General features: G+C 42.3%; 1 protein-coding gene across 1 annotated transcript; it reads right to left on the reverse strand.

The window, feature by feature from the left end:
• Nucleotides 1-9,281: 9,281 nt before the first annotated feature.
• Nucleotides 9,282-10,821, reverse strand: rho (rhodopsin). The gene has a single exon (XM_039011146.1). The coding sequence runs from the start codon at nucleotides 10,814-10,816 to the stop codon at nucleotides 9,752-9,754; it is 1,065 nt and encodes a 354-aa protein (XP_038867074.1). The 5' UTR covers nucleotides 10,817-10,821; the 3' UTR covers nucleotides 9,282-9,751.
• Nucleotides 10,822-25,010: the final 14,189 nt, after the last annotated feature.

Here is a 25,010-nt window from a genome sequence, read left to right on the forward strand (position 1 = left end):
ATGATCACAAGAACGGTGAACAAAAATCCCAGAACCACACGGGGGGACCTAGTGAATGACCTGCAGAGAGCTGGGACCAAAGTAACAAAGCCTACCATCAGTAACACACTACGCCGCCAGGGACTCAAATCCTGCAGTGCCAGACGTGTCCCCCTGCTTAAGCCGGTACATGTCCAGGCCCGTCTGAAGTTTGCTAGAGAGCATTTGGATGATCCAGAAGAAGATTGGGAGAATGTCATATGGTCAGATGAAACCAAAATATAACTTTTTGGTAAAAACTCAACTTGTCGTGTCTGGAGGACAAAGAATGCTGAGTTGCATCCAAAGAACACCATACCTACTGTGAAGCATGGGGGTGGAAACATCATGCTTTGGGGCTGTTTTTCTGCAAAGGGACCAGGACGACTGATCCGTGTAAAGGAAAGAATGAATGGGGCCATGTATCGTGAGATTTTGAGTGAAAACCTCCTTCCATCAGCAAGGGCATTGCAGATGAAACGTGGCTGGGTCTTTCAGCATGACAATGATCCCAAACACACCGCCCGGGCAACGAAGGAGTGGCTTCGTAAGAAGCATTTCAAGGTCCTGGAGTGGCCTAGCCAGTCTCCAGATCTCAACCCCATAGAAAATCTTTGGAGGGAGTTGAAAGTCCGTGTTGCCCAGCAACAGCCCCAAAACATCACTGCTCTAGAGGAGATCTGCATGGAGTGTGTGAAAACCTTGTGAAGACTTACAGAAAACGTTTGACCTCTGTCATTGCCAACAAAGGGTATATAACAAAGTATTGAGATACACTTTTGTTATTGACCAAATACTTATTTTCCACCATAATTTGCAAATAAATTCATTAAAAATCCTACAATGTGATTTTCTGGATTTTTTTTCCTCATTTTGTCTGTCATAGTTGAAGTGTACATATGATGAAAATTACAGGCCTCTCTCATCTTTTTAAGTGGGAGAACTTGCACAATTGGTGGCTGACTAAATACTTTTTTGCCCCACTGTATGATGAACAGAGAGTAGCAGAAGCGTAAAAGAGGAGTTGGGGGGAGGGCACACAATGCAAATAGTCAGTTTGGTTACCTGTTCAGGAGTCTTATGGATTGGGGGTAAAAACTGTTGAGAAGCCTTTTTGTCCTAGACTTGGCACTCCGGTACCGCTTGCCATGCAGTAGTAGAGAGAACAGTCTATGGATGGGGTGGCTGGGGTCCTTGACAATTTTTGGGCCTTCCTCTGACACCGCCTGGTGTAAAGGTCCTGGATGGCCGGCAGCTTTGCCCCAGTGATGTACTGGGCCGTACGCACTACCCTCTGAAGTGCATTGTGGTCGGAGGCCAAGCAATTGCCGTACTAGGCAGTGATGCAACCGGTCAGGATGCTCTCGATGTTGCAGCTGTAGAACCTTTTGAGGATCTCAGGACCCATGCCAAATCTTTTTAGTTTCCAGAGGGGGAATAGGCTTTGTCGTGCCCTCTTCACGACTGTCTTGGTGTGTTTGGACCATTCTACTTTGTTGTTGATGTGGACACCAAGGAACTTGAAGCTCTCAACCTGCTCCACTACAGCCCTGTCGATGAGAATGGGGGCGTGCTTGGTGTTCCTTTTCCTGTAGTCCACAATCATCTCCTTAGTATTGGTTACGTTGAGGGATAGGTTGTTATTCTGGCACCACCCGGCCAGGTCTCTGACTTCCTCCCTATAGGCTGTCTCGTCGTTGTCGGTGATCAGACTGTTGTGTCGTCTGCAAACTTAATGATGGTGTTGGAGTCGTGCCTGGCCATGCAGTCGTGGGTGAACAGGGAGTACAGGAGGGGACTGAGCTTGCACCCCTGGGGAGCTCCAGTGTTGAGGATCAGCGTGGCAGATGTGTTGCTACCTACCGTCACCACCTGGGGGCCCGTCAGGAAGTCCAGGATCCAATTGCAGAGGGAGGTGTTTAGTCCCAGGTTCCTTAGCTTAGTGATGAGCTTTGAGGGTACTATGGTGTTGAACGCTGAGCTGTAGTCAATGAATAGCATTCTCACATAGGTGTTCCTTTTGTCCAGGTGGGAAAGGGCAGTGTGGAGTGCAATAGAGATTGCATCATCTGTGGATCTGTTTGGGCGGTATGCAAATTGGAGTGGGTCTAGGGTTTCTGGGATAATGGTGTTGATGTGAGCAATTACCAGCCTTGCAAAGCACTTCATGGCTACGGACGTGAGTGCTACGGGTCTGTAGTCATTTAGGCAGGTTGCCTTTGTGTTCTTGGGCACAGGGACTATGGTGGTCTGTTTGAAACATGTTGGTATTACAGACTCAATCAGGGACATGTTGAAAATGTCAGTGAAGACACCTGCCAGTTGGTCAGCACATGGACGGAGCACACGTCCTGGTAATCCGTCTGGCCCCGCAGCCTTGTGTATGTTGACCTGTTTAAAGGTTTTACTCACGTTGGCTACGGAGAGCGTGATCACACAGTCGTCCGGAACAGCTGATGCCCTCATGCATGCCTCAGTGTTGCTTGCCTCTAAGCGAGCATAGATGCAATTTAGCTCGTCTGGTAGGCTAGTGTCACTGGGCAGCTCGCGGCTGTGCTTCCCTTTGTAGTCTGTAATAGTTTGCAAGTCCTGCCACATCCGATGAGCGTCGGAGCCGGTGTAGTATGATTCAATCTTAGCCCTGTATTGACGCTTTGCCTGTTTGATGGTTCGTCACAGGGCATAGCGGGATTTCTTGTAAGCTTCCGGGTTAGAGTCCCGCACCTTGAAAGCGGAAGCTCTACCCTTTAGCTCAGTGCAAATGTTTCATGTAAGCATTGGCTTCTGGTTGGGGTATGTATGTACAGTCACTGTGGGGACGACGTCCTCAATGCACTTATTGATAAAGCCAGTGACTGATGTGGTGTACTCCTCAATGCCATCGGAAGAATCCCGGAACATGTTACAGTCTGTGATAGCAAAACAGTCCTGTAGTTTAGCATCTGCTTCATCTGACCACTTTTTTATAGACCGAGTCACTGGTGCTTCCTGCTTTAATTTTTGCCTGTAAGCAGGAATCAGGAGGATAGAGTTGTGGTCGGATTTACCAAATGGAGGGCGAGGGAGAGCTTTGTACACGTCTCTGTGTGTGGAGTACAGGTGATCTAGAATTGTTTTCCCTCTGGTTGCATTTTTAACATGTTGATAGAGATTTGGTAGAACTGATTTAAGTTTCCCTCCATTAAAACCTCTTATGGCTGCAAGCCCGAGGTCGGTACACCTATGACAACATCCCCCACCCCCCCCCACACTGATTAGCATCGCTAGCATAGCGTCACAATTAAATAGTAGCATCTAAATATCATTAAATCACAAGTCCAAGACACCAAATGAAAGATACAGATCTTGTGAATAAAGCCACCATTTCAGATTTTTAAAATGTTTTACAGGGAAGACAAAATATGTAAATCTATTAGCTAACCACGTTAGCAAAAGACACCATTTTTCTTTGTCCACCATTTTTTCTCTCCACCAGTAGCTATCACCAATTCGGCCAAATAAAGATATTGATAGCCACTAACCAAGAAAAAACCTCATCAGATGACAGTCTGATAACATATTTATTGTATAGGATAGGTTTTGTTAGAAAAATGTGCATATTTCAGGTATAAATCATAGTTTACAATTGCACCCACCATCACAACTCGACTAGAATAAATACACAGAGCAACGTGTATTACCTAATTACTAATCATAAAACATTTCTTAAAAATACACAGCTCACAGCAATGGAAAGACACAGATCTTGTGAATTCAGACAATATTTCAGATGTTCTAAGTGTTTTACAGCGAAAACACAATAAATCGTTATATTAGCATACCACATGTGCAAACGTTACCAGAGCATTGATTCTAGCCAAAGAGAGCGATAACGTAATCATCGCCAAAATATATTAATTTTTTCACTAACCTTCTCAGAATTCTTCCGATGACACTCCTGTAACATCATATTACAACATACATATAGAGTTTGTTCGAAAATGTGCATATTTAGCCACAAAAAAACGTGGTTATACAATGACAAAACTAGCAAAACTAGCCTGAAAATGTCGGGCGCCATATTTGACAGTGATCTTGTCTCATGATTAACTATTCATAAACTTGACTAAAAAAATATAAGTTGGACAGCTATCGAAAGACAAATTAGTTCTTAATGCAATCGCTGAATTACATTTCTAAAATTATCCTTACTGTGCAATACAGGGTTCGCCAAGCGAAGCTATACCAAAGAAAATGGCGGAATATGCGTTTAAAATTTTTCGACAGAACAACGATTTATCATCTTAAATATTTCTTACTATGAGGTGATCTTCCATCAGAATCTTGGGCAATGTATCCTTTCTTGGGTCTAATCTTCTTTTGGTCGAAAGATGTCCTCTTGTCCGTCGAAATGCCCACTAACGTTCGACCGGTACTGGAAACGTGCCCGGCGCTTCAAAGTGCATCACCAAGAATTGCCTCAAAATCGCACTAAACGGATATAAATTGCTATAAAACGGTTTAAATTAACTACCTTATGATGTCTTTAACTTTTACCGAACCTCAACCCCGTATCCGGGATCACCCCCCACCCCCCACACACTGATTAGCATAGCTAGCATAGCTTCACAAGTAGATAGTAGCATCTAAATATCATTAAATCACAAGTCCAAGACACCAGATGAAAGATACAGATCTTGTGAATAAAGCCACCATTTCAGATTTTTAAAATGTTTTACAGGGAAGACAAAATATGTAAATCTATTAGCTAACCACGTTAGCAAAAGACACCACTATTCTAACTCCATCAGTTTCTTACTCCTTCAGGTGCTATCACCAATTCGGCTCAACTAAGATATTGATAGCCAATAACCTATAAAAAAAACCATCAGATGACAGTCTGATAACATATTCATGGTATAGGATAGTTTTTGTTAGAAAAAAGTGCATATTTCAGGTAGAAATCACAGTTTACAATTGCACCGACCATCACAAATCGACTAGAATTACTAGATAGAGCAACGTGTATGACCAATTTACTCATCATAAAACATTTCATAAAAATAGACAAAGCATAGCAATGGAAAGACCCAGTTCTTGTGATTTCAGACCATATTTCAGATTTTCTAAGCGTTTTTCAGCGAAAACACAATAAATCGATAAGTTAGCATACTACATGTGCAAACGTTACCAGAGCATCGATTCCAGCCAAAGAGCGCTATAACGTCAACATCGCCAAAAGATATTAATTTTTTCACTAACCTTCTCAGAATTCTTCCGATGACACTCCTGTAACATCATTTTACAACATACATATACAGTTTGTTCGAAAAGGTGCATATTTAGCCATACAAAACCGTGGTTACACAATAAAAATACTAGGAAATCAAGCCTCAATATGTCTGACGTCATCTATCAGAGTGATCTAGTTTAATTGAAAGCTAATCATATACTTGACTAAAAAATACAGGGTTGACAGGAATCGAAAGACAAATTAGTTCTTAATGCAACCGCTGATTTACATTTGTAAAATTATCCTTACTTTTCAATACAGGGTTCGCCAAGTGAAGCTACACCAAACAAAATGGCGAAATATGCGTTTAAAATATTTCGACAGAACAACAATTTATCATATTAAATATTGCTTACTATGAGCTGTTCTTCCATCATATTCTTGGGCAATGTATCCTTTCTATGTTATAAACGTCTTTTGGTCGATAGATGTCCTCTGTCCTTCGAAATATCCACTAACGATCGAACGGGACCTCAAAACGTGTCCAAAGTTTCAGAGTGCACAACAAAGAAATTCCTCAAAATCGCACTAAACGGATATAATTTCCTATAAAACGGTTTAAATTAACTACCTTATGATGTTTCTAAGTCCTATATCGAATTAAATTACAGACGGATACATTTCAAGTTGATAACCGAGCCTGTGAAAATGGCGTCCGGAGGTCCCTTCCTGCGTAAGGGCGAGCGTCGAAAGGGGGGCTACTCTCACTCCTTGGTCTTTTATAACCTCTGAGAGCTACGGAGAAGGCCCATTCCACTTCTCATTGGTTACTGACATCCAGGGGAAGGCGGGTGCAGTTCGTGTCGTTCCATAGGATAGACAGAGACCTTAAAAACTGATCTGAAACCAGAGCTTCGCTCTCAGACCTTTCACTGTCTGTCATGGATTTCGCTGTAGAAAGAGTTCTGGGTCACCCACAGACATCATTCCAACTTTGTATGAAACTAGAAAGTGTTTTCTTTCCAATAGAATTAATAATATGCATATTGTACGAGCAAGAATTGAGTACTAGGCAGTTTAATTTGGAGACGACAAAATGCTAATTCGGAACAGCACCCCCTGTAGTCGCAAGAAGTTAACACCTATAACGAGTAAAAACATGACCGGCGAAATATTACTGGCTAAACCCAAGCTTGGAAAGAGAGCAGGTCCAACGTACATCGTGCGTCAGGCGCAGCAGGAAAAGAACGGTACATCCGGTCTTTGGCCTTTTATACAGGCCCTGATTGCGCAATCGACTCCATTCAAATTGTCACCTCTTACTGACATCTAGAGGAAGGCGTAGGCAGTGTTTGTAGCGTCATAGCCTTCACAGGGACTTATGAACTGACCTGGGAGCAGGGGCCAAGATTTCTGAAATCTCACTCCATATCAGGAAAAGTGCTGTAGAATGAGTTCTGTTCCACTCAGAGACATAATTCAAACGGCTATAGAAACTAGAGAGTGTTTTCTATCCAATAATAACAATAATATGCATATTGTACGAGCAAGAATTGAGTACGAGGCCGTTTGAAATGGGCACCTTAAACAGAGCTACTCAATACTGCCCCTGCAGCCATAAAAAGTTAAAGTCTCCGGCAACTAGGAGCGCCGCCTCTGGCTGAGTGGTTTCCTGTTTGCTTATTTCCTTATACAGCTGGCTGAGTGTGGTCTTAGTGCCATCATCTGTTTGTGGTGGTAAATAAACAGCCACGAAAGTATAGCTGAGTACTCTCTAGCCAAGTAGTGTGGCCTGCAATTTATCACAATATACTCTACTTCAGGCGAGCAAAATCTAGAGACTTCCTTAGTTGTTTACAAATATGCATAGACCGCCCCTCCCCCTCATCTTACCGGAGTGTGCTGTTCTATCTAGCCGGTGCAGCGTATATCCCGCTAGCTGAATATCCATGTCCTCATTCAGCCACGATTCCGTGAAACATAAGATATTACAGTTTTTGATGTCCCATTGGTAGGATATTCGTGATCGTACCTCGTCTAGTTTATTGTCTAATGATTGCACGTTGGTGAGTAATATTGACGGTAACGGCAGCTTTCCTACTCGCCTTCTGCGGGTCCTGACGAGGCATCCGGCTCTTCATCCTCTGTACCTGCGTCGCTTCCTCTTGCGAATAACTGGGATGTCGGCCCTGCCGGGTGTTTGGAGAATATCATGTGAGTCTTGTTTGTTGTTGAAAAAATCTTTGTCTAATCCGAGGTGATGTGTGGGAGCACGCACAACACTGAGTCATCACAGAATCTGACTGACTTACAGCTTTAACTTCTGAATAATGGATGTTTTTTTTCATCCATCTATATGGGGGGAGAAAATTGTTAGATGTGAATTAAAGAGTTCTTTGCACTCACCAAGTGATCCTTCTCCAAGCCACTGCAACCTTTGTTACCTTCCCAGGGAGGTATTGATGTTGCAGGCATCCCTATTCCATGTGACGATGATATAATTTACAACAACCTTAGAGGAGATGGGTGCTAGCAAGTTGACGTTGATAGGCAGTTGTCATGGAAACACACACAAAAAATATTTTGTAAGTGCTGTAATGACAGAAGCCAAGTTGACAGCCACTCTTCTGAGGCAGAAAAACTCACCTCAGAGGCAGTAAAAAAATATATATATACTATTGAGTCAGCAGAATATTGATGAGATTCATTCATTAGTGTGTATATGTCAAGTTCCTGTCTGAGCAAGCAGTTAGAGAATTTCTGAATTGATGAAGGCAAAGACTGGAAACTGGAAATCATGAGGTGTAATGCTCCCACTCCTCCCTGCCTGTCTTCAGCCCCGCCCCTAATCTGGTCTGCGGCCAGTGATTGATGTGTTGTTGTTTCCCTCAGCCTGTCTCTGCTGGAGCTGGATTGGAGCAGATCTCTTGTCGAGTGAGCGTATCAGTATTCAGCCAGAGATCCGATGGTATAAGGGTTGCTATAGCTACACAACAAAGGTCATTATGAGAGAGTTCTCGAGGTGTTTGTTTTGCTCCAGCCTGACAGATATTTCTGCACAACCGAGCACTGAGGAGGAGAAATCTCACGTCACTCCCTGAGTTTCTATCATTTATCACATAGACATGTAGGTACAGCTTATACCACAGTCTTTACACGGAGGGGAAAAGACATGGATATGATGAAACTGATTCAGTATCTGTAAGCTGCAGTAAATCTAGAGCATACTATACCTGATGCTATACATTACCAGTCATGGGCAATAATAGGCAACCTATCATCTTTTCATGTTCAATGAGAGAGAGAGAGAGAGAGAGAGAGAGAGAGAGAGAGAGAGAGAGAGAGAGGGAGAGAGGGAGGATTGACAAGATTGACTGCACTTGATCCAATTATGTCTTTCACCTCATCAACCTTGTGGGTGATTACTGTAAATCAGAAGCTATAGTCATGTCTGCATCTTCATGTATGTATTGAGTCATACATAGCTATGCTTATTCATGTCATAAACCCTTATAATTAGCATTACATACACAGTACAAGGTGACCCATGATTGACCTTAGACCACTGTTCCGTCTTAACACCTTTATCAAAGCTATGAGAACACCAGACCTCGATTCAAATACATATAAGTATTTTAAAACTTTTTTTTTTTTAAGAATGTGTATTTGAGTATTTTCAATACTATTTTCTAATACCTGGGCTAAATGCATTGGAGTATATTTGAGTCAGTGTATTTGAGTATTTAAAATACTTTCCAACGTTATCTGAATACTTGCTTTAAAATGCATTAAAAAGTAATTTAAATACCTGAAATCGTTTTTGAACCCAGGTCCTGACTGTACACAACATGTCTATATGTTGAACTATTTTATATTTCATGTATTGCATTTAAGAGGCCTTTGTGCTGGTTGTAAAACCTGTGTTAGTACCAAATTAAATATAGTGCATTCTGAACAGGTGATTCACATTGACTCACTTAATTAAACATACTACTTTAGTTGCAACCTTTTCACCCTGATAGTAAGTACAACATGAACAGTAATTGTCTTTTGCAAAGTGCGATTTATTACGTTGCCTTGATTACATGTCTCTACATTCACAAATAAGCCAGTAACATATAGAATCCAACTGTAAAAGATTTAAGATATTTTCCTTTCCTGTCTCGAGAAAGACAAAACATCTTGCACATCGACAGGGGTGGAATTGGGAGGGAATGAGTGGGAACAGAGTTCCCAAAGTGATTTGGACATGTAAAAATACAGAATCTGAACATTTTACATTGGTTAATTCCCAGAGTGATTATTTTCCAATTCCATCCCTGCACATTGTTACGTTAGACTCTCTTTACATATACATAAACAACTTTGTTGTGGGCTGCCCATCTGCAACTGTCTTTAGGTTGAACCAACTGGTTTGTAAAAATACAAGAGTTATTTCTGTAGACGTGAGCCTTTGTCGTTTCCGGGAGCAGAAGTCTTCTTCGTGGACGCTGGATCGCAGGGCCCACGTCGGGGGCCCGTTTATGCAGGAGCCACGGAGCTGGAGGACACGGAAGAGGCCTCGGTCTTGGAGGCAGTGGTGGAGGCTCCATCCTCCTCCTCGAAGGGGTTCTTCCCACAGCATATGGTGGTGATCATGCAGTTGCGGAACTGCTTGTTCATCAACACGTAGATGAGAGGGTTGTACAGGGCCGAACTCTTGGCAAAGAATGCCGGAATTGTCATGAAGACGGGGCCGAACTCTGATCCCTGGTTGCAGAAGATATACCAGGCCACGCTGGCGTAGGGCACCCAGCACACTAGGTAGGAGATGACCATCATGATGACCATGCGGGTCACTTCCCTCTCAGCCCTCTGGGTGGTCTCAGATTCCTGCTGGGCAGCAGCTGCTGCCTTGACAGCGCAGAGCAGGTTGCCGTAGCAGAAGCTGATGACTATCAGGGGAATCAAAAAGTGGACAATGAACATGTAGATGACAAAGGACTCGTTGTTGATCTCGGGGGCGCGTGTGTAGTAGTCAATTCCACATGAGCACTGCATGCCTTCGGGGATATAGCGGGACCAGCCGAGCAGAGGGGGCACGGAGCAAGCAGCAGCCATGACCCAGGTAAAGGCCACGCCCATGATGGCATGGGTCTCACTGAAGCGGAAGTTGCTAATAGGTTTGCAGACGACCAACCACCTCTCGACAGCCAGGACGACCAGGGACCACAGGGCAATCTCACCACCATGGGTAGCAAAGAATCCCTCGATGTTGCAGCCCGTTCTTCCAAAGACGAAATAGCCATGCATGGAGGTATACATCGTAGTGGTGAAGCCGCCGATTACCATGAAGAGATCGGCCACAGCCAGGTTGAGCAGGATGTAGTTCAGGGCGGTCCTCAGCTTTTTGTGCTCGATGGTGACGTAGAGTGTGAGGAAGTTGATGGGGAAGCCGGTGAGGATGAGGAAGAACATGTAGGCAGCCATGAGTGAGTACGCCGCTGGGCTGACAAGGTAGTACTGGGGGTATTCATAAGGGTTCCTAACAATGCCAGTAGCATTGGACATAGGGACGTAGAAATCTGGTCCCTCTGTGCCGTTCATGGTTGCGGTCTTGCGGTGGCGTTCAGCCCTTCTTCAGATGGTGTTCCGGCTGTACAGAAAGAGAGATGGAAAGGGTCCTTTCTACAAATGCACCCAGGAAGTCAGGGTCCTGATTTTATAGGCACATCTTAAGGTGTTAGATGATCACTTTCCAAATCAGTCAGCACAATGTGATTTAGGCCACTGTTAATATATAATCCAGCCACCACTGCAAACATAACTGGCCACTCATCAAGTTATTAAGGTTACACCTGCTCATACCTATCAGGAGATGATGGCTTAATCTGAAACGCTGCATTGGCTGTTACACACCTCGGCCTCATCCACATACCCAGAACTGAGTTAGTCATTTACATACAACTATTAAACACTTTGTTAAATTTACAGTCTGTTTTTTGAAGATATATTCAATATATTTTAGAGACATGTTTGAAACTTCATACTCCAAGCATAAAAGAGTGAAGAGACGGAGTGCTGTGGGAAAACAGATGGTTTGTTATAAGTGGCGATAAGAAACACTTTAAGCTATGGTAATACATAGGCACAAAGTAGAATTGCTGCACCACCAGGAAATACTATATGGTGATTGAAATGTGTTTTTATAGATAATGGTCTGAGACGTGTAAAGTTCCTCATTGTGAACTTATTACATAATTGTACATGAAATGAATATATGTATTCATATTAGGTATAGCAATATTTATACATTTTTATCAAAATAATGTAAAATATTATTTTCATAAAACATGATTAATTGTAGCAACATAAAGTTACATGTAATTCATAGGTCATTCATTGAGTACTTGTGCTTATGTTGCAGTATTATAGGTGATGCTTATTGTGTGACTAAGACTTTAAGACCGTGCGTGTGCATGTATGTGTGTGTGTGTGTGTGTGTGTGTGTGTGTGTGTGTGTGTGTGTGTGTGTGTGTGTGTGTGTGTGTGTGTGTGTGTGTGTGTGTGTGTGTGTGTGTGCGGGAGAGAGGATTACTTCCTCCCAAACATACTACAAACATGTCAATCAAAAGAATATTCACATGTATTCCTTTTATAGCCTTAAAAGTTTATTTCAAGAGATGTTACATTCTGCATATCTTCTGTTCTAATGTAACCTAAATAAATCATAATGATCATGTGAGAGGTAGTCTTCTGCAGTAATGCTGTTTGTGTATTCTTTGATTATCAATGTAAAACTAATCAAACTAGGGGAAATGAGGGGAACGTAGAGAGTAGACTTGTACAGAAGATCTAGACCATCTTAGTGGCTAGAAGAGAGCTTCGCTCAGCACTTTCTAATGGGCATTGTATTAAAGAGATTTGGAGCTTACGGACGTGTTACTTTAAGAGGCCTGTCATGAGGTTAGTGTCCCATTGGTCACCCTCAGACATAACATTATGGATACTCACACATTTACTGCTCTTTTTACTCAACAAAGAGCTATACAAATGTAGGAAAATCCATAATACAATGGGGAAAGTGTCTACGTTTAAATTACAAGTCCAAAGGAGTGAAGAAGCTGTGGTGGCAGCTACTATAGTGGAGGAACATAAGAATACTATTTCATCCTGTCAAAGCCCCAAAACCATGACTTATTTAGTAACTTTATAAATCACTTTAATTTATTTATTCACCTTAAAAAGTGCACGGTATGATGTTTTATTCATTCAGTATTCAGTATGCTAATCTGTACACTAAAAATAAAAGAATACTGTGTAGATAATAAATACTGGCAGTTGGGGCCTACCCAAGACCTACCCAAGACCATGTTTAATGAGCTATTCTCCTACCTGAAAGGGAAAGGGATCCGCCACATCCGCCCAGAATTCTACCACCCCCAGGGACAGAGCTGGGTAGAGCGGTTTAATCAGACGCTCAAGAACCAGACACTCAAAAAAACTTGCACAAGGGTGCACATTCGCCATCAGCCTGCTCTAAGCACTTCTGCCATGCCACGCAGCAGCTCTCCACCACAGGGGTCTCCCTAGTCCAGTGGATTCATGTTGGGGCGTGAGCTTCAGCTACTGAGGCACCTCCAGAGTTAGGGGTTAACAGGCCCAACCCTGCAGCCCACATGTGGCTGACAGCACCTTAATTGGAGAGAACGGTCTCAAAGTAATGGCTGGAATGAAATAAATGGAATGGTATCAAACACATTAAACACATTACTTCCATTCCATTCACTCCATTCCAGCCATTTGGTCTGAGCCATCCTCACCTCACCAGCCTCCTGTGCTGACCAGCCCCGTCCAGTCCGAACCCTTACCAGGCCTCAGCCCGGCCAGTCTATACTCATAGCAGGCCTGAGCACCTGTGTGACTTCCACACTGAGTTTCACACCTGGGTTCCTGTGAGGGGGAGGGGAAGAAATGTTATGTCCGTACATGAAAACATATGTCAGTGACGTGAAACATTATTGTTACAGTGTTTGACCCTGAGGCATGTTTACGACCCCCATGTATTGTATTGTTCAGTTGACGTTATAATTAAGAGAATGCAGTTAGCTCTGACATCAGTGGCCTCATCTGTCCTTCAAACAGGTATGTCACTACGGTGGTTACTTCAGATACTGCTCTTCCAATAGTTCAATATGTCTTGTACAGGTAAAGTGTGCTCTCTAGTGGAGTGTTATCAACATGACCAGATTTCTCTGTGAGATGGTGGCACCCAGCATCAATAGGGAATAAAGAGGGCAGTAGTGAGACGGAGCTGTAGTGAGACGGAGTTGTGGTGATAAGGCAAATCTCAGCAGGCAGTTGCACTGCATAGAAAGAGGTTTTAGTGTACAGTACCACATGTAGATTGTGTCATTTCATATAAATCACTAACTGACCTTTCCACTATGCGATTTGTGCAGAATATTAAATTATCCATTGACCGTCATGGTAGTCAGTTCATCAGGAGTCTCTCCTAGGAAGAATAGCCTAGTATAGCACCTTGGAAGTCAATCCATAAATTACCATAGGCTAACACGGAACACAAACCGGCTGCGCGCGTGCGCCATCGTGCGCTATCGTGCATATATTTATTTTGCCCGCCCACACCAAACGCGATCACAACACGCAGGTTAAAATATCAAAACAAACTCTGAACCAATGACATTCATTTGGGGACAGGTCAAAGAACATTAAACATGTATGGCAATTTAGCTAGCTAGCTTGCACTTGCTAGCTAACGTTAATTTGTCCTATTTAACTAGCTTGCTATTGCTAGCTCATTTGTCCTGGGATATAAACATTGAGTTGTTATTTTACCTGAAATGCACAAGGACCTCTACTCCGACAATTAATCCACACATAAAACGACCAACCGAATCGTTTCTAGTCATCTCTCCTCCTTCCAGGCTTTTTCATCTTTGAACTTATATGGTGATCGCATCTAAACTTTCATAGTATTACCACGACAACCGGCAACAAAGTTCGTCTTTCAATCACCCACGTGGGTATAACCAATGAGGAGATGGCACGTGGGTACCTGCTTCTATAAACCAATGAAGAGATGACTTTCAGCGCGATCTGCGTCAGAAATAGGAACGACTTCTATTTTAGCCCTTGGCATCGCAGACGCTCGTTGGCGCGCACGAGCAGTGTGGGTGCAATAATTGAATAACATGGATTTCTAAATGTATTTTGCGACGCTCGCGCACGCGACGTGTCCGGTCTGGTCAGCATGTAATGAGGCTAATGACACTACACTACATTACTGATGAGCAGATCAGCTAGCTAGGATTATTCAGGATAGTAATTTAATGTGTTGTAGCCTGGTCCCAAATCTGTATAAAAAAGGGGGGTTGAAATTATGACATTTTGTACTCCTTGTTGGCGCTTTTAGGGTTACAATTTGGCAACCCTGGGGGAGGTGGGTAATCAGCTGACCAGAGAGGGAGTTTAGCATTTTCCCCACTAATGGTTAAATTTAGGATTGGGGAGGGAGGGAAAGATAGAGGAAGATGAGGTGATGAATATTATCCTACCTCTACAGTTTGCCACACTTTCCAAGTTCTATTTTTCATTTCAGCGGTTTTAGGGCAGGGTATCCTGAGCTAAGATCCTTGGGACACGCTCATAGCCGCCTGCTCCCTGCAGTGCCTTGGGGTGTAGGATAGCCTCCTGTCATGTGGTTCAGGAAAAAAGACGTCAAAGTGCAGAGGTGAGTTGGTAACAGATCACATAAATAAACTAGAATTTCTCCAAATCATATTGTTGATATACGATGCAATGCCACACAAAATAAACAATTTGCTGTTTGCCTGTTCTTATATGTTGTGGTTATTTTAGTATATCCACTGATAAGCAGCAACCAGTTCTGTCTGTCACTCTCTCTCTCTCCCTCTCTCTGAAACAGGTGAGCTTGCCTATTGTCACGCCCTGACCAGAGATATCTGTTTTCTTTATATTTTGGTTAGGTCAGAGTGTGACTAGGGTGGGTACTTTAGTTTTTGTATTGTCTAGTTTTTTTGTATGTCTAGGGTTTTCGTAGGTCTAGGTGATTTGTATGTCTATGGTGGCCTGATATGGTTCCTAATCAGAGGCAGCTGTTTATCGTTGTCTCTGATTGGGGATCATATTTAGGTAGCCATTTTCCCTTTGGTGTTTGTGGGTTCTTGTTCTATGTTAAGTTGCCTGTCTGCACTATTCATATTAGCTTCACGGTTCGTTTTGTTGTTTTGGTTAGTTTGTTCCGTGTTCATTCTTATTATAATAAAGAATGTACGCATGCTGCGCCTTGGTCTCCTTCTGACGACGGCCGTGACACCTATTTAACTGTTTAGATTACACCTAGGTGTTGCACAATATCAATTTATGTCATTTATTTATTAGGTTAGACTGTTAATTAGTTTTATTAGTTATTAATATCCTCCATCCCCTCTCATCCCTATTAATTACTCATACCTGTTAATTCCTAGCTCGTGGAAGGTCAGCGTTGCAGTGCACGGGGTGATTAGCATCCTGGTTTCTTTCTGCACAGATGGAGGTAAGGCTTTAGAACAGTCCTACTCTTTCTTTCTCTCTATCTCTAGTTCCTGGCCTACCTACAGTACCAGTCAAAAGTTTGGACACACCTACTCATTCAAGGATTTTTCTTTATTTTTACAATTTTCTACATTGTAGAATAATAGTGAAGACATCAAAACTATGAAATAACACATATGGAATCATGTAGTAACTCAAAAAGTGTTAAACAAATCAATATATTTAAGATTCTTCAAAGTATCCACCCTTCGCCTTGACAGCTTTGCACACGCTTGGCATTCTCTCAACCAGCTTCATGTGGTAGACACCTGGAATGAATTTCAAATAACAGGTGTGACTTGTTAAAAGTTAAATTGTGGAATTTCTTTCCTTCTTAATGAGTTTGAGCCAATTAATTGTGTTGTGACAAGGTACTGTAGGGGTGGTATACAAAAGATAGCCCTATTTGGTAAAAGACCAAGTCCATATTATGGCAAGAACAGCTGAAATAAGCAAAGAGAAACAACAGTCCATCATTACTTGAAGACATGAAGGTCAGACAATGCGGAAAATGGAGGGAGAGAAAGAGTGACAGTTATTTGTTAACCACCTGTTTCAGAGAGAGGGGGAGAAAGAGTGACAGTTATTTGTTAACTACCTGTTTCAGAGAGAGGGAGAGAAAGAGTGACAGTTATTTGTTAACTACCTGTTTCAGAGAGAGGGAGAGAAAGAGTGACAGTTATTTGTTAACTACCTGTTTCAGAGAGAGGGAGAGAAAGAGTGACAGTTATTTGTTAACTACCTGTTTCAGAGAGAGGGAGAGAAAGAGTGACAGTTATTTGTTAACTACCTGTTTCAGAGAGAGGGAGAGAAAGAGTGACAGTTATTTGTTAACTACCTGTTTCAGAGAGAGGGAGAGAAAGAGTCACAGTTATTTGTCAACTACCTGTTTCAGAGAGAGGGAAAAAAAGAGTGACAGTTATTTGTTAACTACCTGTTTCAGAGAGAGGGAGAGAAAGAGTGACAGTTATTTGTTAACTACCTGTTTCAGAGAGAGGGAGAGAAAGAGTGACAGTTATTTGTTAACTACCTGTTTCAGAGAGAGGGAGAGAAAGAGTGACAGTTATTTGTTAACTACCTGTTTCAGAGAGAGGGAGAGAAAGAGTGACAGTTATTTGTTAACTACCTGTTTCAGAGAGAAGGGGAGAGAAAGAGTGACAGTTATTTGTTAACCACCTGTTTCAGAGAGAGGGATAGAAAGAGTGACAGTTATTTGTTAACTACCTGTTTCAGAGAGAGGGAAAAAAAGAGTGACAGTTATTTGTTAACTACCTGTTTCAGAGAGAGGGAGAGAAAGAGCGACAGTTATTTGTTAACTACCTGTTTCAGAGAGAGGGGGATAGAAAGAGTGACAGTTATTTGTTAACTACCTGTTTCAGAGAGAGGGAGAGAAAGTGTGACAGTTATTTGTTAACTACCTGTTTCAGAGAGAGGGAGAGAAAGAGTGACAGTTATTTGTTACCTACCTGTTTCAGAGAGAGGGGGAGAGAAAGAGTGACAGTTATTTGTTAACTACCTGTTTCAGAGAGAGGGAAAAAAAGAGTGACAGTTATTTGTTAACTACCTGTTTCAGAGAGAGGGAGAGAAAGAGCGACAGTTATTTGTTAACTACCTGTTTCAGAGAGAGGGAGAGAAAGAGCGACAGTTATTTGTTAACTACCTGTTTCAGAGAGAGGGGGATAGAAAGAGTGACAGTTATTTGTTAACTACCTGTTTCAGAGAGAGGGAGAGAAAGTGTGACAGTTATTTGTTAACTACCTGTTTCAGAGAGAAGGGGAGAGAAAGAGTGACAGTTATTTGTTAACCACCTGTTTCAGAGAGAGGGATAGAAAGAGTGACAGTTATTTGTTAACTACCTGTTTCAGAGAGAGGGGGAGAGAAAGAGTCACAGTTATTTGTTAACTACCTGTTTCAGAGAGAGGGAGAGAAAGAGTGACAGTTATTTGTTAACTACCTGTTTCAGAGAGAGGGAAAAAAAGAGTGACAGTTATTTGTTAACTACCTGTTTCAGAGAGAGGGAGAGAAAGAGTGACAGTTATTTGTTAACTACCTGTTTCAGAGAGAGGGGGAGAAAGAGCGACAGTTATTTGTTAACTTCTAGTTCCTCCCAAACCCGGATCCGGGAGCACCCCCATCAGTAAAAAAGCTGACTAGCATAGCCTAGCATAGCGTCACAAGTAAATACTAGCATCTAAATATCACTAAATCACAAGTCCAAGACACCAGATGAAAGATACACATCTTGTGAATCCAGCCATCATTTCTGATTTTTAAAATGTTTTACAGGGAAGACACAATATGTAAATCTATTAGCTAACCACGTTAGCAAAAGACACCACTTTTTTTACTCCACCATTTTTTTCCTGCATAGGTAGCTATCACAAATTCGACCAAATAAAGATATAAATAGCCACTAACCAAGAAACAACTTCATCAGATGACAGTCTGATAACATATTTATTGTATAGCATATGTTTTGTTAGAAAAATGTGCATATTTCAGGTATAAATCATAGTTTACCATTGCAGCCACCATCACAACTCTCACCAAAGCGACTAGAATAACTACAGAGAGCAACGTGAATTACCTAAATACTCATCATAAAACATTTCTGAAAAATACACAGCGTACAGCAAATGAAAGACAAAGATCTTGTGAATCCAGCCAATATTTCAGATTTTTTAAGTGTTTTACAGCGAAAACACAATATAGCATTATATTAGCTTACTACAATAGGCAACCACACAGCAGCATTGATTCATGCACGTTAGCGATAGCGAATAAACCAGCAAAAGATATTACATTTTTGACTAACCTTCTCAAAACTTCATCAGATGACAGTCCTATAACATCATATTACACAATACATATAGAGTTTGTTCGAAAATGTGCATATTTAGCGGCACAAATCGTGGTTATACAATGAGAAAAGTAGCCAGGCTGCCAACAATATGTCGGGAGAAATCTTGGGAGAGGCACCTAATCTAATCGATAACTAATCATAAACTTGACTAAAAAATACAGGTTGGACAGCAAATGAAAGATACATTAGTTCTTAATGCAATCGCTGTGTTAGATTTTTTAAATTAACGTTACTACGGCATACAGCGTGCGTTAAAGCGAGACCGCACCGAAATGAATGGCGGAATATGCATTTTACTTTTTTTTTACATTACATTTTACATTTTAGTCATTTAGCAGACGCTCTTATCCAGAGCGACTTACAGTAGAGTGCATACATTTTATTACATTTTTACATACTGAGACAAGGATATCCCTACCGGCCAAACCCTCCCTAACCCGGACGACGCTATGCCAATTGTGCGTCGCCCCACGGACCTCCCGGTTGCGGCCGGCTGCGACAGAGCCTGGGCGCGAACCCAGCCCAGCCTGGGCGCGAACCCAGAGACTCTGGTGGCGCAGCTAGCACTGCGATGCAGTGCCCTAGACCACTGCGCCACCCGGGAGGTTTTTCAACAGAACAACGAATTAACATCTTAAATAGTTCTTACCTTTTGATGAGCTTCCATCAGAATCTTGGGCAAGGTGTCCTTAGTCCAAAAGAATCGTTGCTTGGTTGTAGATTGTCCTCTTCAACGTTCGATTTAGCAGTAAACATTAGCCATGCGGCAAAGACGTGTCCGACTCACTAAAACGCAGGACGATTAAATATCCGAAAATCGCAATATACCGATATAAACTGATATAACTCGGTTTAATATAACAACATTATGATGTCTTTAACACCTATAACGAATAAAAACATGACCGGATATATCTAAGGCCTATAAACAGGAGCGTTCTAGAGCCACAGCCAGATGTCCTTGCTGCGTCAGAGCGAAGTGAACAAAGACCGGACCCTACGTTCCCAGGCTATTTATAACCTCTCAGTTCTGCCTAGCAACCCCATTTCAACTCTCACTATTCGCTGACACCCAGGGGAAGACGTATGCAGTGCATTCAACCAATAGAAGACAGGCAAATTAATAAACTGACCTGGGAACAGCTTGCAGAATTCAGCATTCTCACATCCTCATAGGAAAAATCCTCCAACTCCAGTTCTGTTTCACTCACAGATATAATTCAAACGGTTTTAGAAACTAGAAAGTGTTTTCTATCCAATAGTAATAATAATATGCATATTGTACGAGCAAGAATTGAGTACGAGGCAGTTTAATTTGGGAACGAAATTATTACAAAGTCCAAACAGCACCCCCTATTGAGAAGAACTACCTGTTTCAGAGAGAGGGAGAGAAAGAGTGACAGTTATTTGTTAACTACCTGTTTCAGAGAGAGGGAGAGAAAGAGTGACAGTTATTTGTTAACTACCTGTTTCAGAGAGAGGGAGAGAAAGAGTGACAGTTATTTGTTAACTACCTGTTTCAGAGAGAGGGGGAGAGAAAGAGTGACAGTTATTTGTTAACTACCTGTTTCAGAGAGAGGGAAAAAAAGAGTGACAGTTATTTGTTAACTACCTGTTTCAGAGAGAGGGAGAGAAAGAGTGACAGTTATTTGTTAACTACCTGTTTCAGAGAGAGGGATAGAAAGAGTGACAGTTATTTGTTAACTACCTGTTTCAGAGAGAGGGAGAGAAAGAGTGACAGTTATTTGTTAACTACCTGTTTCAGAGAGAGGGAGAGAAAGAGTGACAGTTATTTGTTAACTACCTGTTTCAGAGAGAGAGGGAGAGAAAGAGTGACAGTTATTTGTTAACTACCTGTTTCAGAGAGAGGGAGAGAAAGACTGACAGTTATTTGTTAACTACCTGTTTCAGAGAGAGGGGGAGAGAAAGAGCGACAGTTATTTGTTAACTACCTGTTTCAGAGAGAGGGAGAGAAAGACTGACAGTTATTTGTTAACTACCTGTTTCAGAGAGAGGGAGAGAAAGAGTGACAGTTATTTGTCAACTACCTGTTTCAGAGAGAGGGAGAGAAAGAGTGACAGTTATTTGTCAACTACCTGTTTCAGAGAGAGGGGGAGAAAGAGTGACAGTTATTTGACAAGCAGCTTTTCGCTGATGTTCACTTCAGGAGGCACTTAAGGGAGGGAACTTAATTCATAATAAGGGTTACATGGAGAAAATCGGACCTCTCTAAAATGAAAATTGATGGCCCTCCCTTAATAATAATTAAGTAATTAAAACATAGGGTTAAATTATGACATTTCAATATTTAGCATTGTTTTAGAATTAGTTGCTTACTAGGCTATATATCGATGTGTGTCTGAGTCGTCCCTCATCTCTGATTCTCCACTGGACGCGCAGTATCAGGTGCTCCTATAGGCTATTTAGTGTGGTCTCAATCAAATGATCCATAGCTTATAGCCTATACTAAGTGAATGCTTAGAGAAGCACAGCACAAAGTTATATTTCTAAGATAGCTATTGGGATGGTGCAAATAAAACTAGGCTGCATTACACTCAATGGATGCAATGGATATCCCAACCTTTGAGCCCCGGCATGCTCTGCTCCTGCTGATCAAAACTTTTGTGTGTGCTGCCTGACCAATGGTTGTGCTGTGTAGGCCTATGGTGGCAGTTCAGAAGGAGAGTCAAAGGTTTCTCCAAAATAATTGGATAGGAGGGGCGGCATCGGGCACACATCGATATATAGCCTAATAAGCAACTACTTCTAAAACACTGAGAAATATTGACATTTCTTGGTTCTCAGTCTTATATAACAGGCTCATCTTGGGATGACAAGAGTACACTTTGTGAGATTGTTATTCATTTTAAGGACCCATCTTGTCGTTATGACATTAACTCAACACTGAATTAAACACAGTTCTGCCAGTTTGGATGGATATCTTTGTCCGGAAAAGACTAGATTTTTCTTCCAAGTCTCAATCACACGTTTGAGATTTTTCTTATTTTGGGGACGTTCTTTGATTGAAATCACACCATAGATTACCCTATTGAGAGCTCCTTGAATATAGTCTTGAAAGGGCCTTAGAATTGACCCACAACCATAGCTCTGCTCCAGTGGGTCGTCAGTCATCCAAGGCATGAGAGATACAATGTCCTCTCCCTGAATGGTGATTCACTGGAGTCACTCAGGGCTTGAGTTCTCTGACTGGCTCAGTGTGACAGTGTAGCTGTGCAGTGAAGGGAAAGAACAGTGCTGAGGGTGGAGATCATTGGACATTGGGGTCAATCCACCTTAGTTTGTGATCACAACCAGGAGGACGATAAGTAAGAGAGTGAGAGAAGAAAAGGGTGATAGGACAGAGGCTATTTTGCAATGGATCAACACAGAGATCAACATGTATTTTTGCAGCAGACAGTGAACTGTGACTGGCCTTGGTTAGATGGGCTATAGGCTACTAAGTGCATGCTTGGAGAAGCACTAGGCCAAAGGGCTGACGGCTTCTACAGATACATGTGATGAAAGTGTGGCACGTTGGGTCATCCTGGTTTATAACATATGCTTATCATAAGCTGCTGCCGTAATGCATTATTTGTTCCTTTTATGGAACCTTCATTTCTATGCTAAGTGTTGTAAAATCTACCTGATCATTGGACAATATGTCAATTTTTTCCCTTCATACTATGCCTGAAAGAAAGTTAATCTAATTTGCATATTGGGATGACTGCGTGCCAGAGGACAGATCAGTGGGCAGGGTGTGATGCTCTCTCAGCCTGCCCACAGGAACTCTCTCTTTCACTGAGTGGACACTAACAAGGAAGGAACACTGTGACAAGGACATGGTACATATGGCAACACAGGCTGCCAAAGCTCTGTATGTCACACTGTCGGACATATACTGTATGTCTAATTGAGCTATATGAACACTGGTATCATTTCTGTGATATACAAACTGTAGATTAAACTATTTGTTATTGTATTTATTTTTTATTTGACCTTTATGTAACCAGGTAGGCTAGTTGAGAACAAGTTCTCATTTACAACTGCGACCTGGCCAAGATAAAGCAAAGCAGTTCGACACATACAACAACACAGAGTTACACATGGAATAAACAAACATACAATCAATAATACAGTAGAAAAATATATAAACAGCATGTGCAAATGAGGTAGGATAAGAGAGGTAAGGCAATAAATAGGCCATGGTGGCGAAGTAATTACAATATAGCAATTAAACACTGGAATGGTAGGGTGTGCAGAAGATGAATGTGCAAGTAGAGATACTGAGGTGCAAAGGAGCAAGATAAATAAATAAATACAGTATGGGGATGAGGTAGATTGGATGGGCTATTTACAGATGAGCTATGTACAGGTGCAGTGATCTGTTAGCTGCTCTGACAGCTGGTGCTTAAAGCTAGTGAGTCTCCAGCTTCAAAGATTTTTGCAGTTCGTTCCAGTCATTGGTAGCAGAGAACTGGAAGGAGAGGCGTCCGAAGGAAGAATTACAAGTCAAGACATAGGTTTACGGCCTGATTGAAAATCATGTATTTAAGTTAGAATTTGACTAAACCAATTACAAAATAGGGTAAAAGTTGCATACATTTTGTAGTCTGTAGATCCAACTCTCATACTTCTTAACTGAGAACCAGAAAATCGCTGCCAGCAGAGAGTGCTGTTGCCATGCAATATAAATGTAGCTTAGTCCTGCCCCTCAAACAGGCATAGCCACACAAATGCACACACGCACAACATTTGGTTATTTAAATTATTAAATGTTTGCTCAAGGTTTTTGAATTCAACCCAAGGTCAGCTTCAAGATGAAGGTGCCCTTGTTCTCTAAATTTTGCATTGGCAGGGATGCTTTGCATGGAACACTGTCCCAATATACTACGCCAGTGGCAATTATAGCATGTAAATGTTGGTGGGGTAAACAAACAAAAAATTGGGGGTCAGCATGCCACAAAGCCACAACACAACACTAAACAATATATTTTATATGTATTTATATATATTACACAGTACTAGGATGTTAGTCCATCCATAAAGATTAGAAATTAAACACAATGAAACTGTAGGTGCAAACCTGTCTATGACTTCACTATTGCCCAAGCGTGTTAGTATGTATATCTTTGTCAGTTGTCATGATGCATTCTATCTTGGGTCATTGGGCTCTTAATTAAGCCAGGTATGTACAGTAGACGTCTTAATGCACTGAAATATCTCTCACAGCTGCTAACTGGGATGGTTGGCGCGGCCTGTATGATTACCTTCAGTGATGGGAACATATCAGGGTCTAAAAATGTATACACACAGGACATGTCAGAAGTGGCATCTTTCTTTTTTTGAGAGGTAATGTTTAGCAAGGACTACTTCCTCTGGCTTGAGAGGAATATGCCATGTTTGTCTTGTGTGTGCCTCCCCTCTCTCTATGTTCTCGCTCTGTCCTGTCTGCTCCCCTCTCTCTATGTTCTCACTCTGTCCTGTCTCCTCCCCTTTCTCTATGTTCTCCTGTGTTCTCGCTCTGTCCTGTCTGCTCCCCTCTCTCTCTCTGTTCTCCTGTGTTCTCGCTATGTCCTGTCTGCTCCCCTCTCTCTCTGTTCTCCTGTGTTCTCGCTCTGTCCTGTCTGCTCCCCTCTCTCTATGTTCTCGCTCTGTCCTGTCTGCTCCCCTTTCTCTATGTTCTCGCTCTGTCCTGTCTGCTCCCCTTTCTCTATGTTCTCGCTCTGTCCTGTCTGCTCCCCTCTCTCTCTGTTCTCCTGTGTTCTCGCTCTGTCCTGTCTGCTCCCCTCTCTCTATGTTCTCGCTCTGTCCTAGCTGCTCCCCTCTCTCTCTGTTCTCCTGTGTTCTCGCTCTGTCCTGTCTGCTCCCCTCTCTCTATGTTCTTGCTCTGTCCTGTCTGCTCCCCTCTCTCTATGTTCTCGCTCTGTCCTGTCTGCTCCCCTCTCTCTCTGTTCTCGCTCTGTCCTGTCTGCTCCCCTCTCTCTATGTTCTTGCTCTGTCCTGTCTGCTCCCCTCTCTCTATGTTCTCGCTCTGTCCTGTCTGCTCCCCTCTCTCTCTGTTCTCCTGTGTTCTCGCTCTGTCCTGTCTGCTCCCCTCTCTCTATGTTCTTGCTCTGTCCTGTCTGCTCCCCTCTCTCTATGTTCTCGCTCTGTCCTGTCTGCTCCCCTCTCTCTCTGTTCTCCTGTGTTCTCGCTCTGTCCTGTCTGCTCCCCTCTCTCTATGTTCTCGCTCTGTCCTGTCTGCTCCCCTTTCTCTAAGTTCTCGCTCTGTCCTGTCTGCTCCTCTCTCTTCCTTGCTGTCTGAAGTTATGATTTCCTGGA

This window comes from Salvelinus namaycush, chromosome 16 (genome assembly GCF_016432855.1).
Source record: "Salvelinus namaycush isolate Seneca chromosome 16, SaNama_1.0, whole genome shotgun sequence".
Taxonomy (NCBI): domain Eukaryota; kingdom Metazoa; phylum Chordata; class Actinopteri; order Salmoniformes; family Salmonidae; genus Salvelinus; species Salvelinus namaycush.

Coding starts and splice junctions, on each gene's coding strand:
- rho (XM_039011146.1), bottom strand. CDS start 10,816: ATGAACGGCACAGAGGGACCAGATTTCTACGTCCCTATGTCCAATGCT.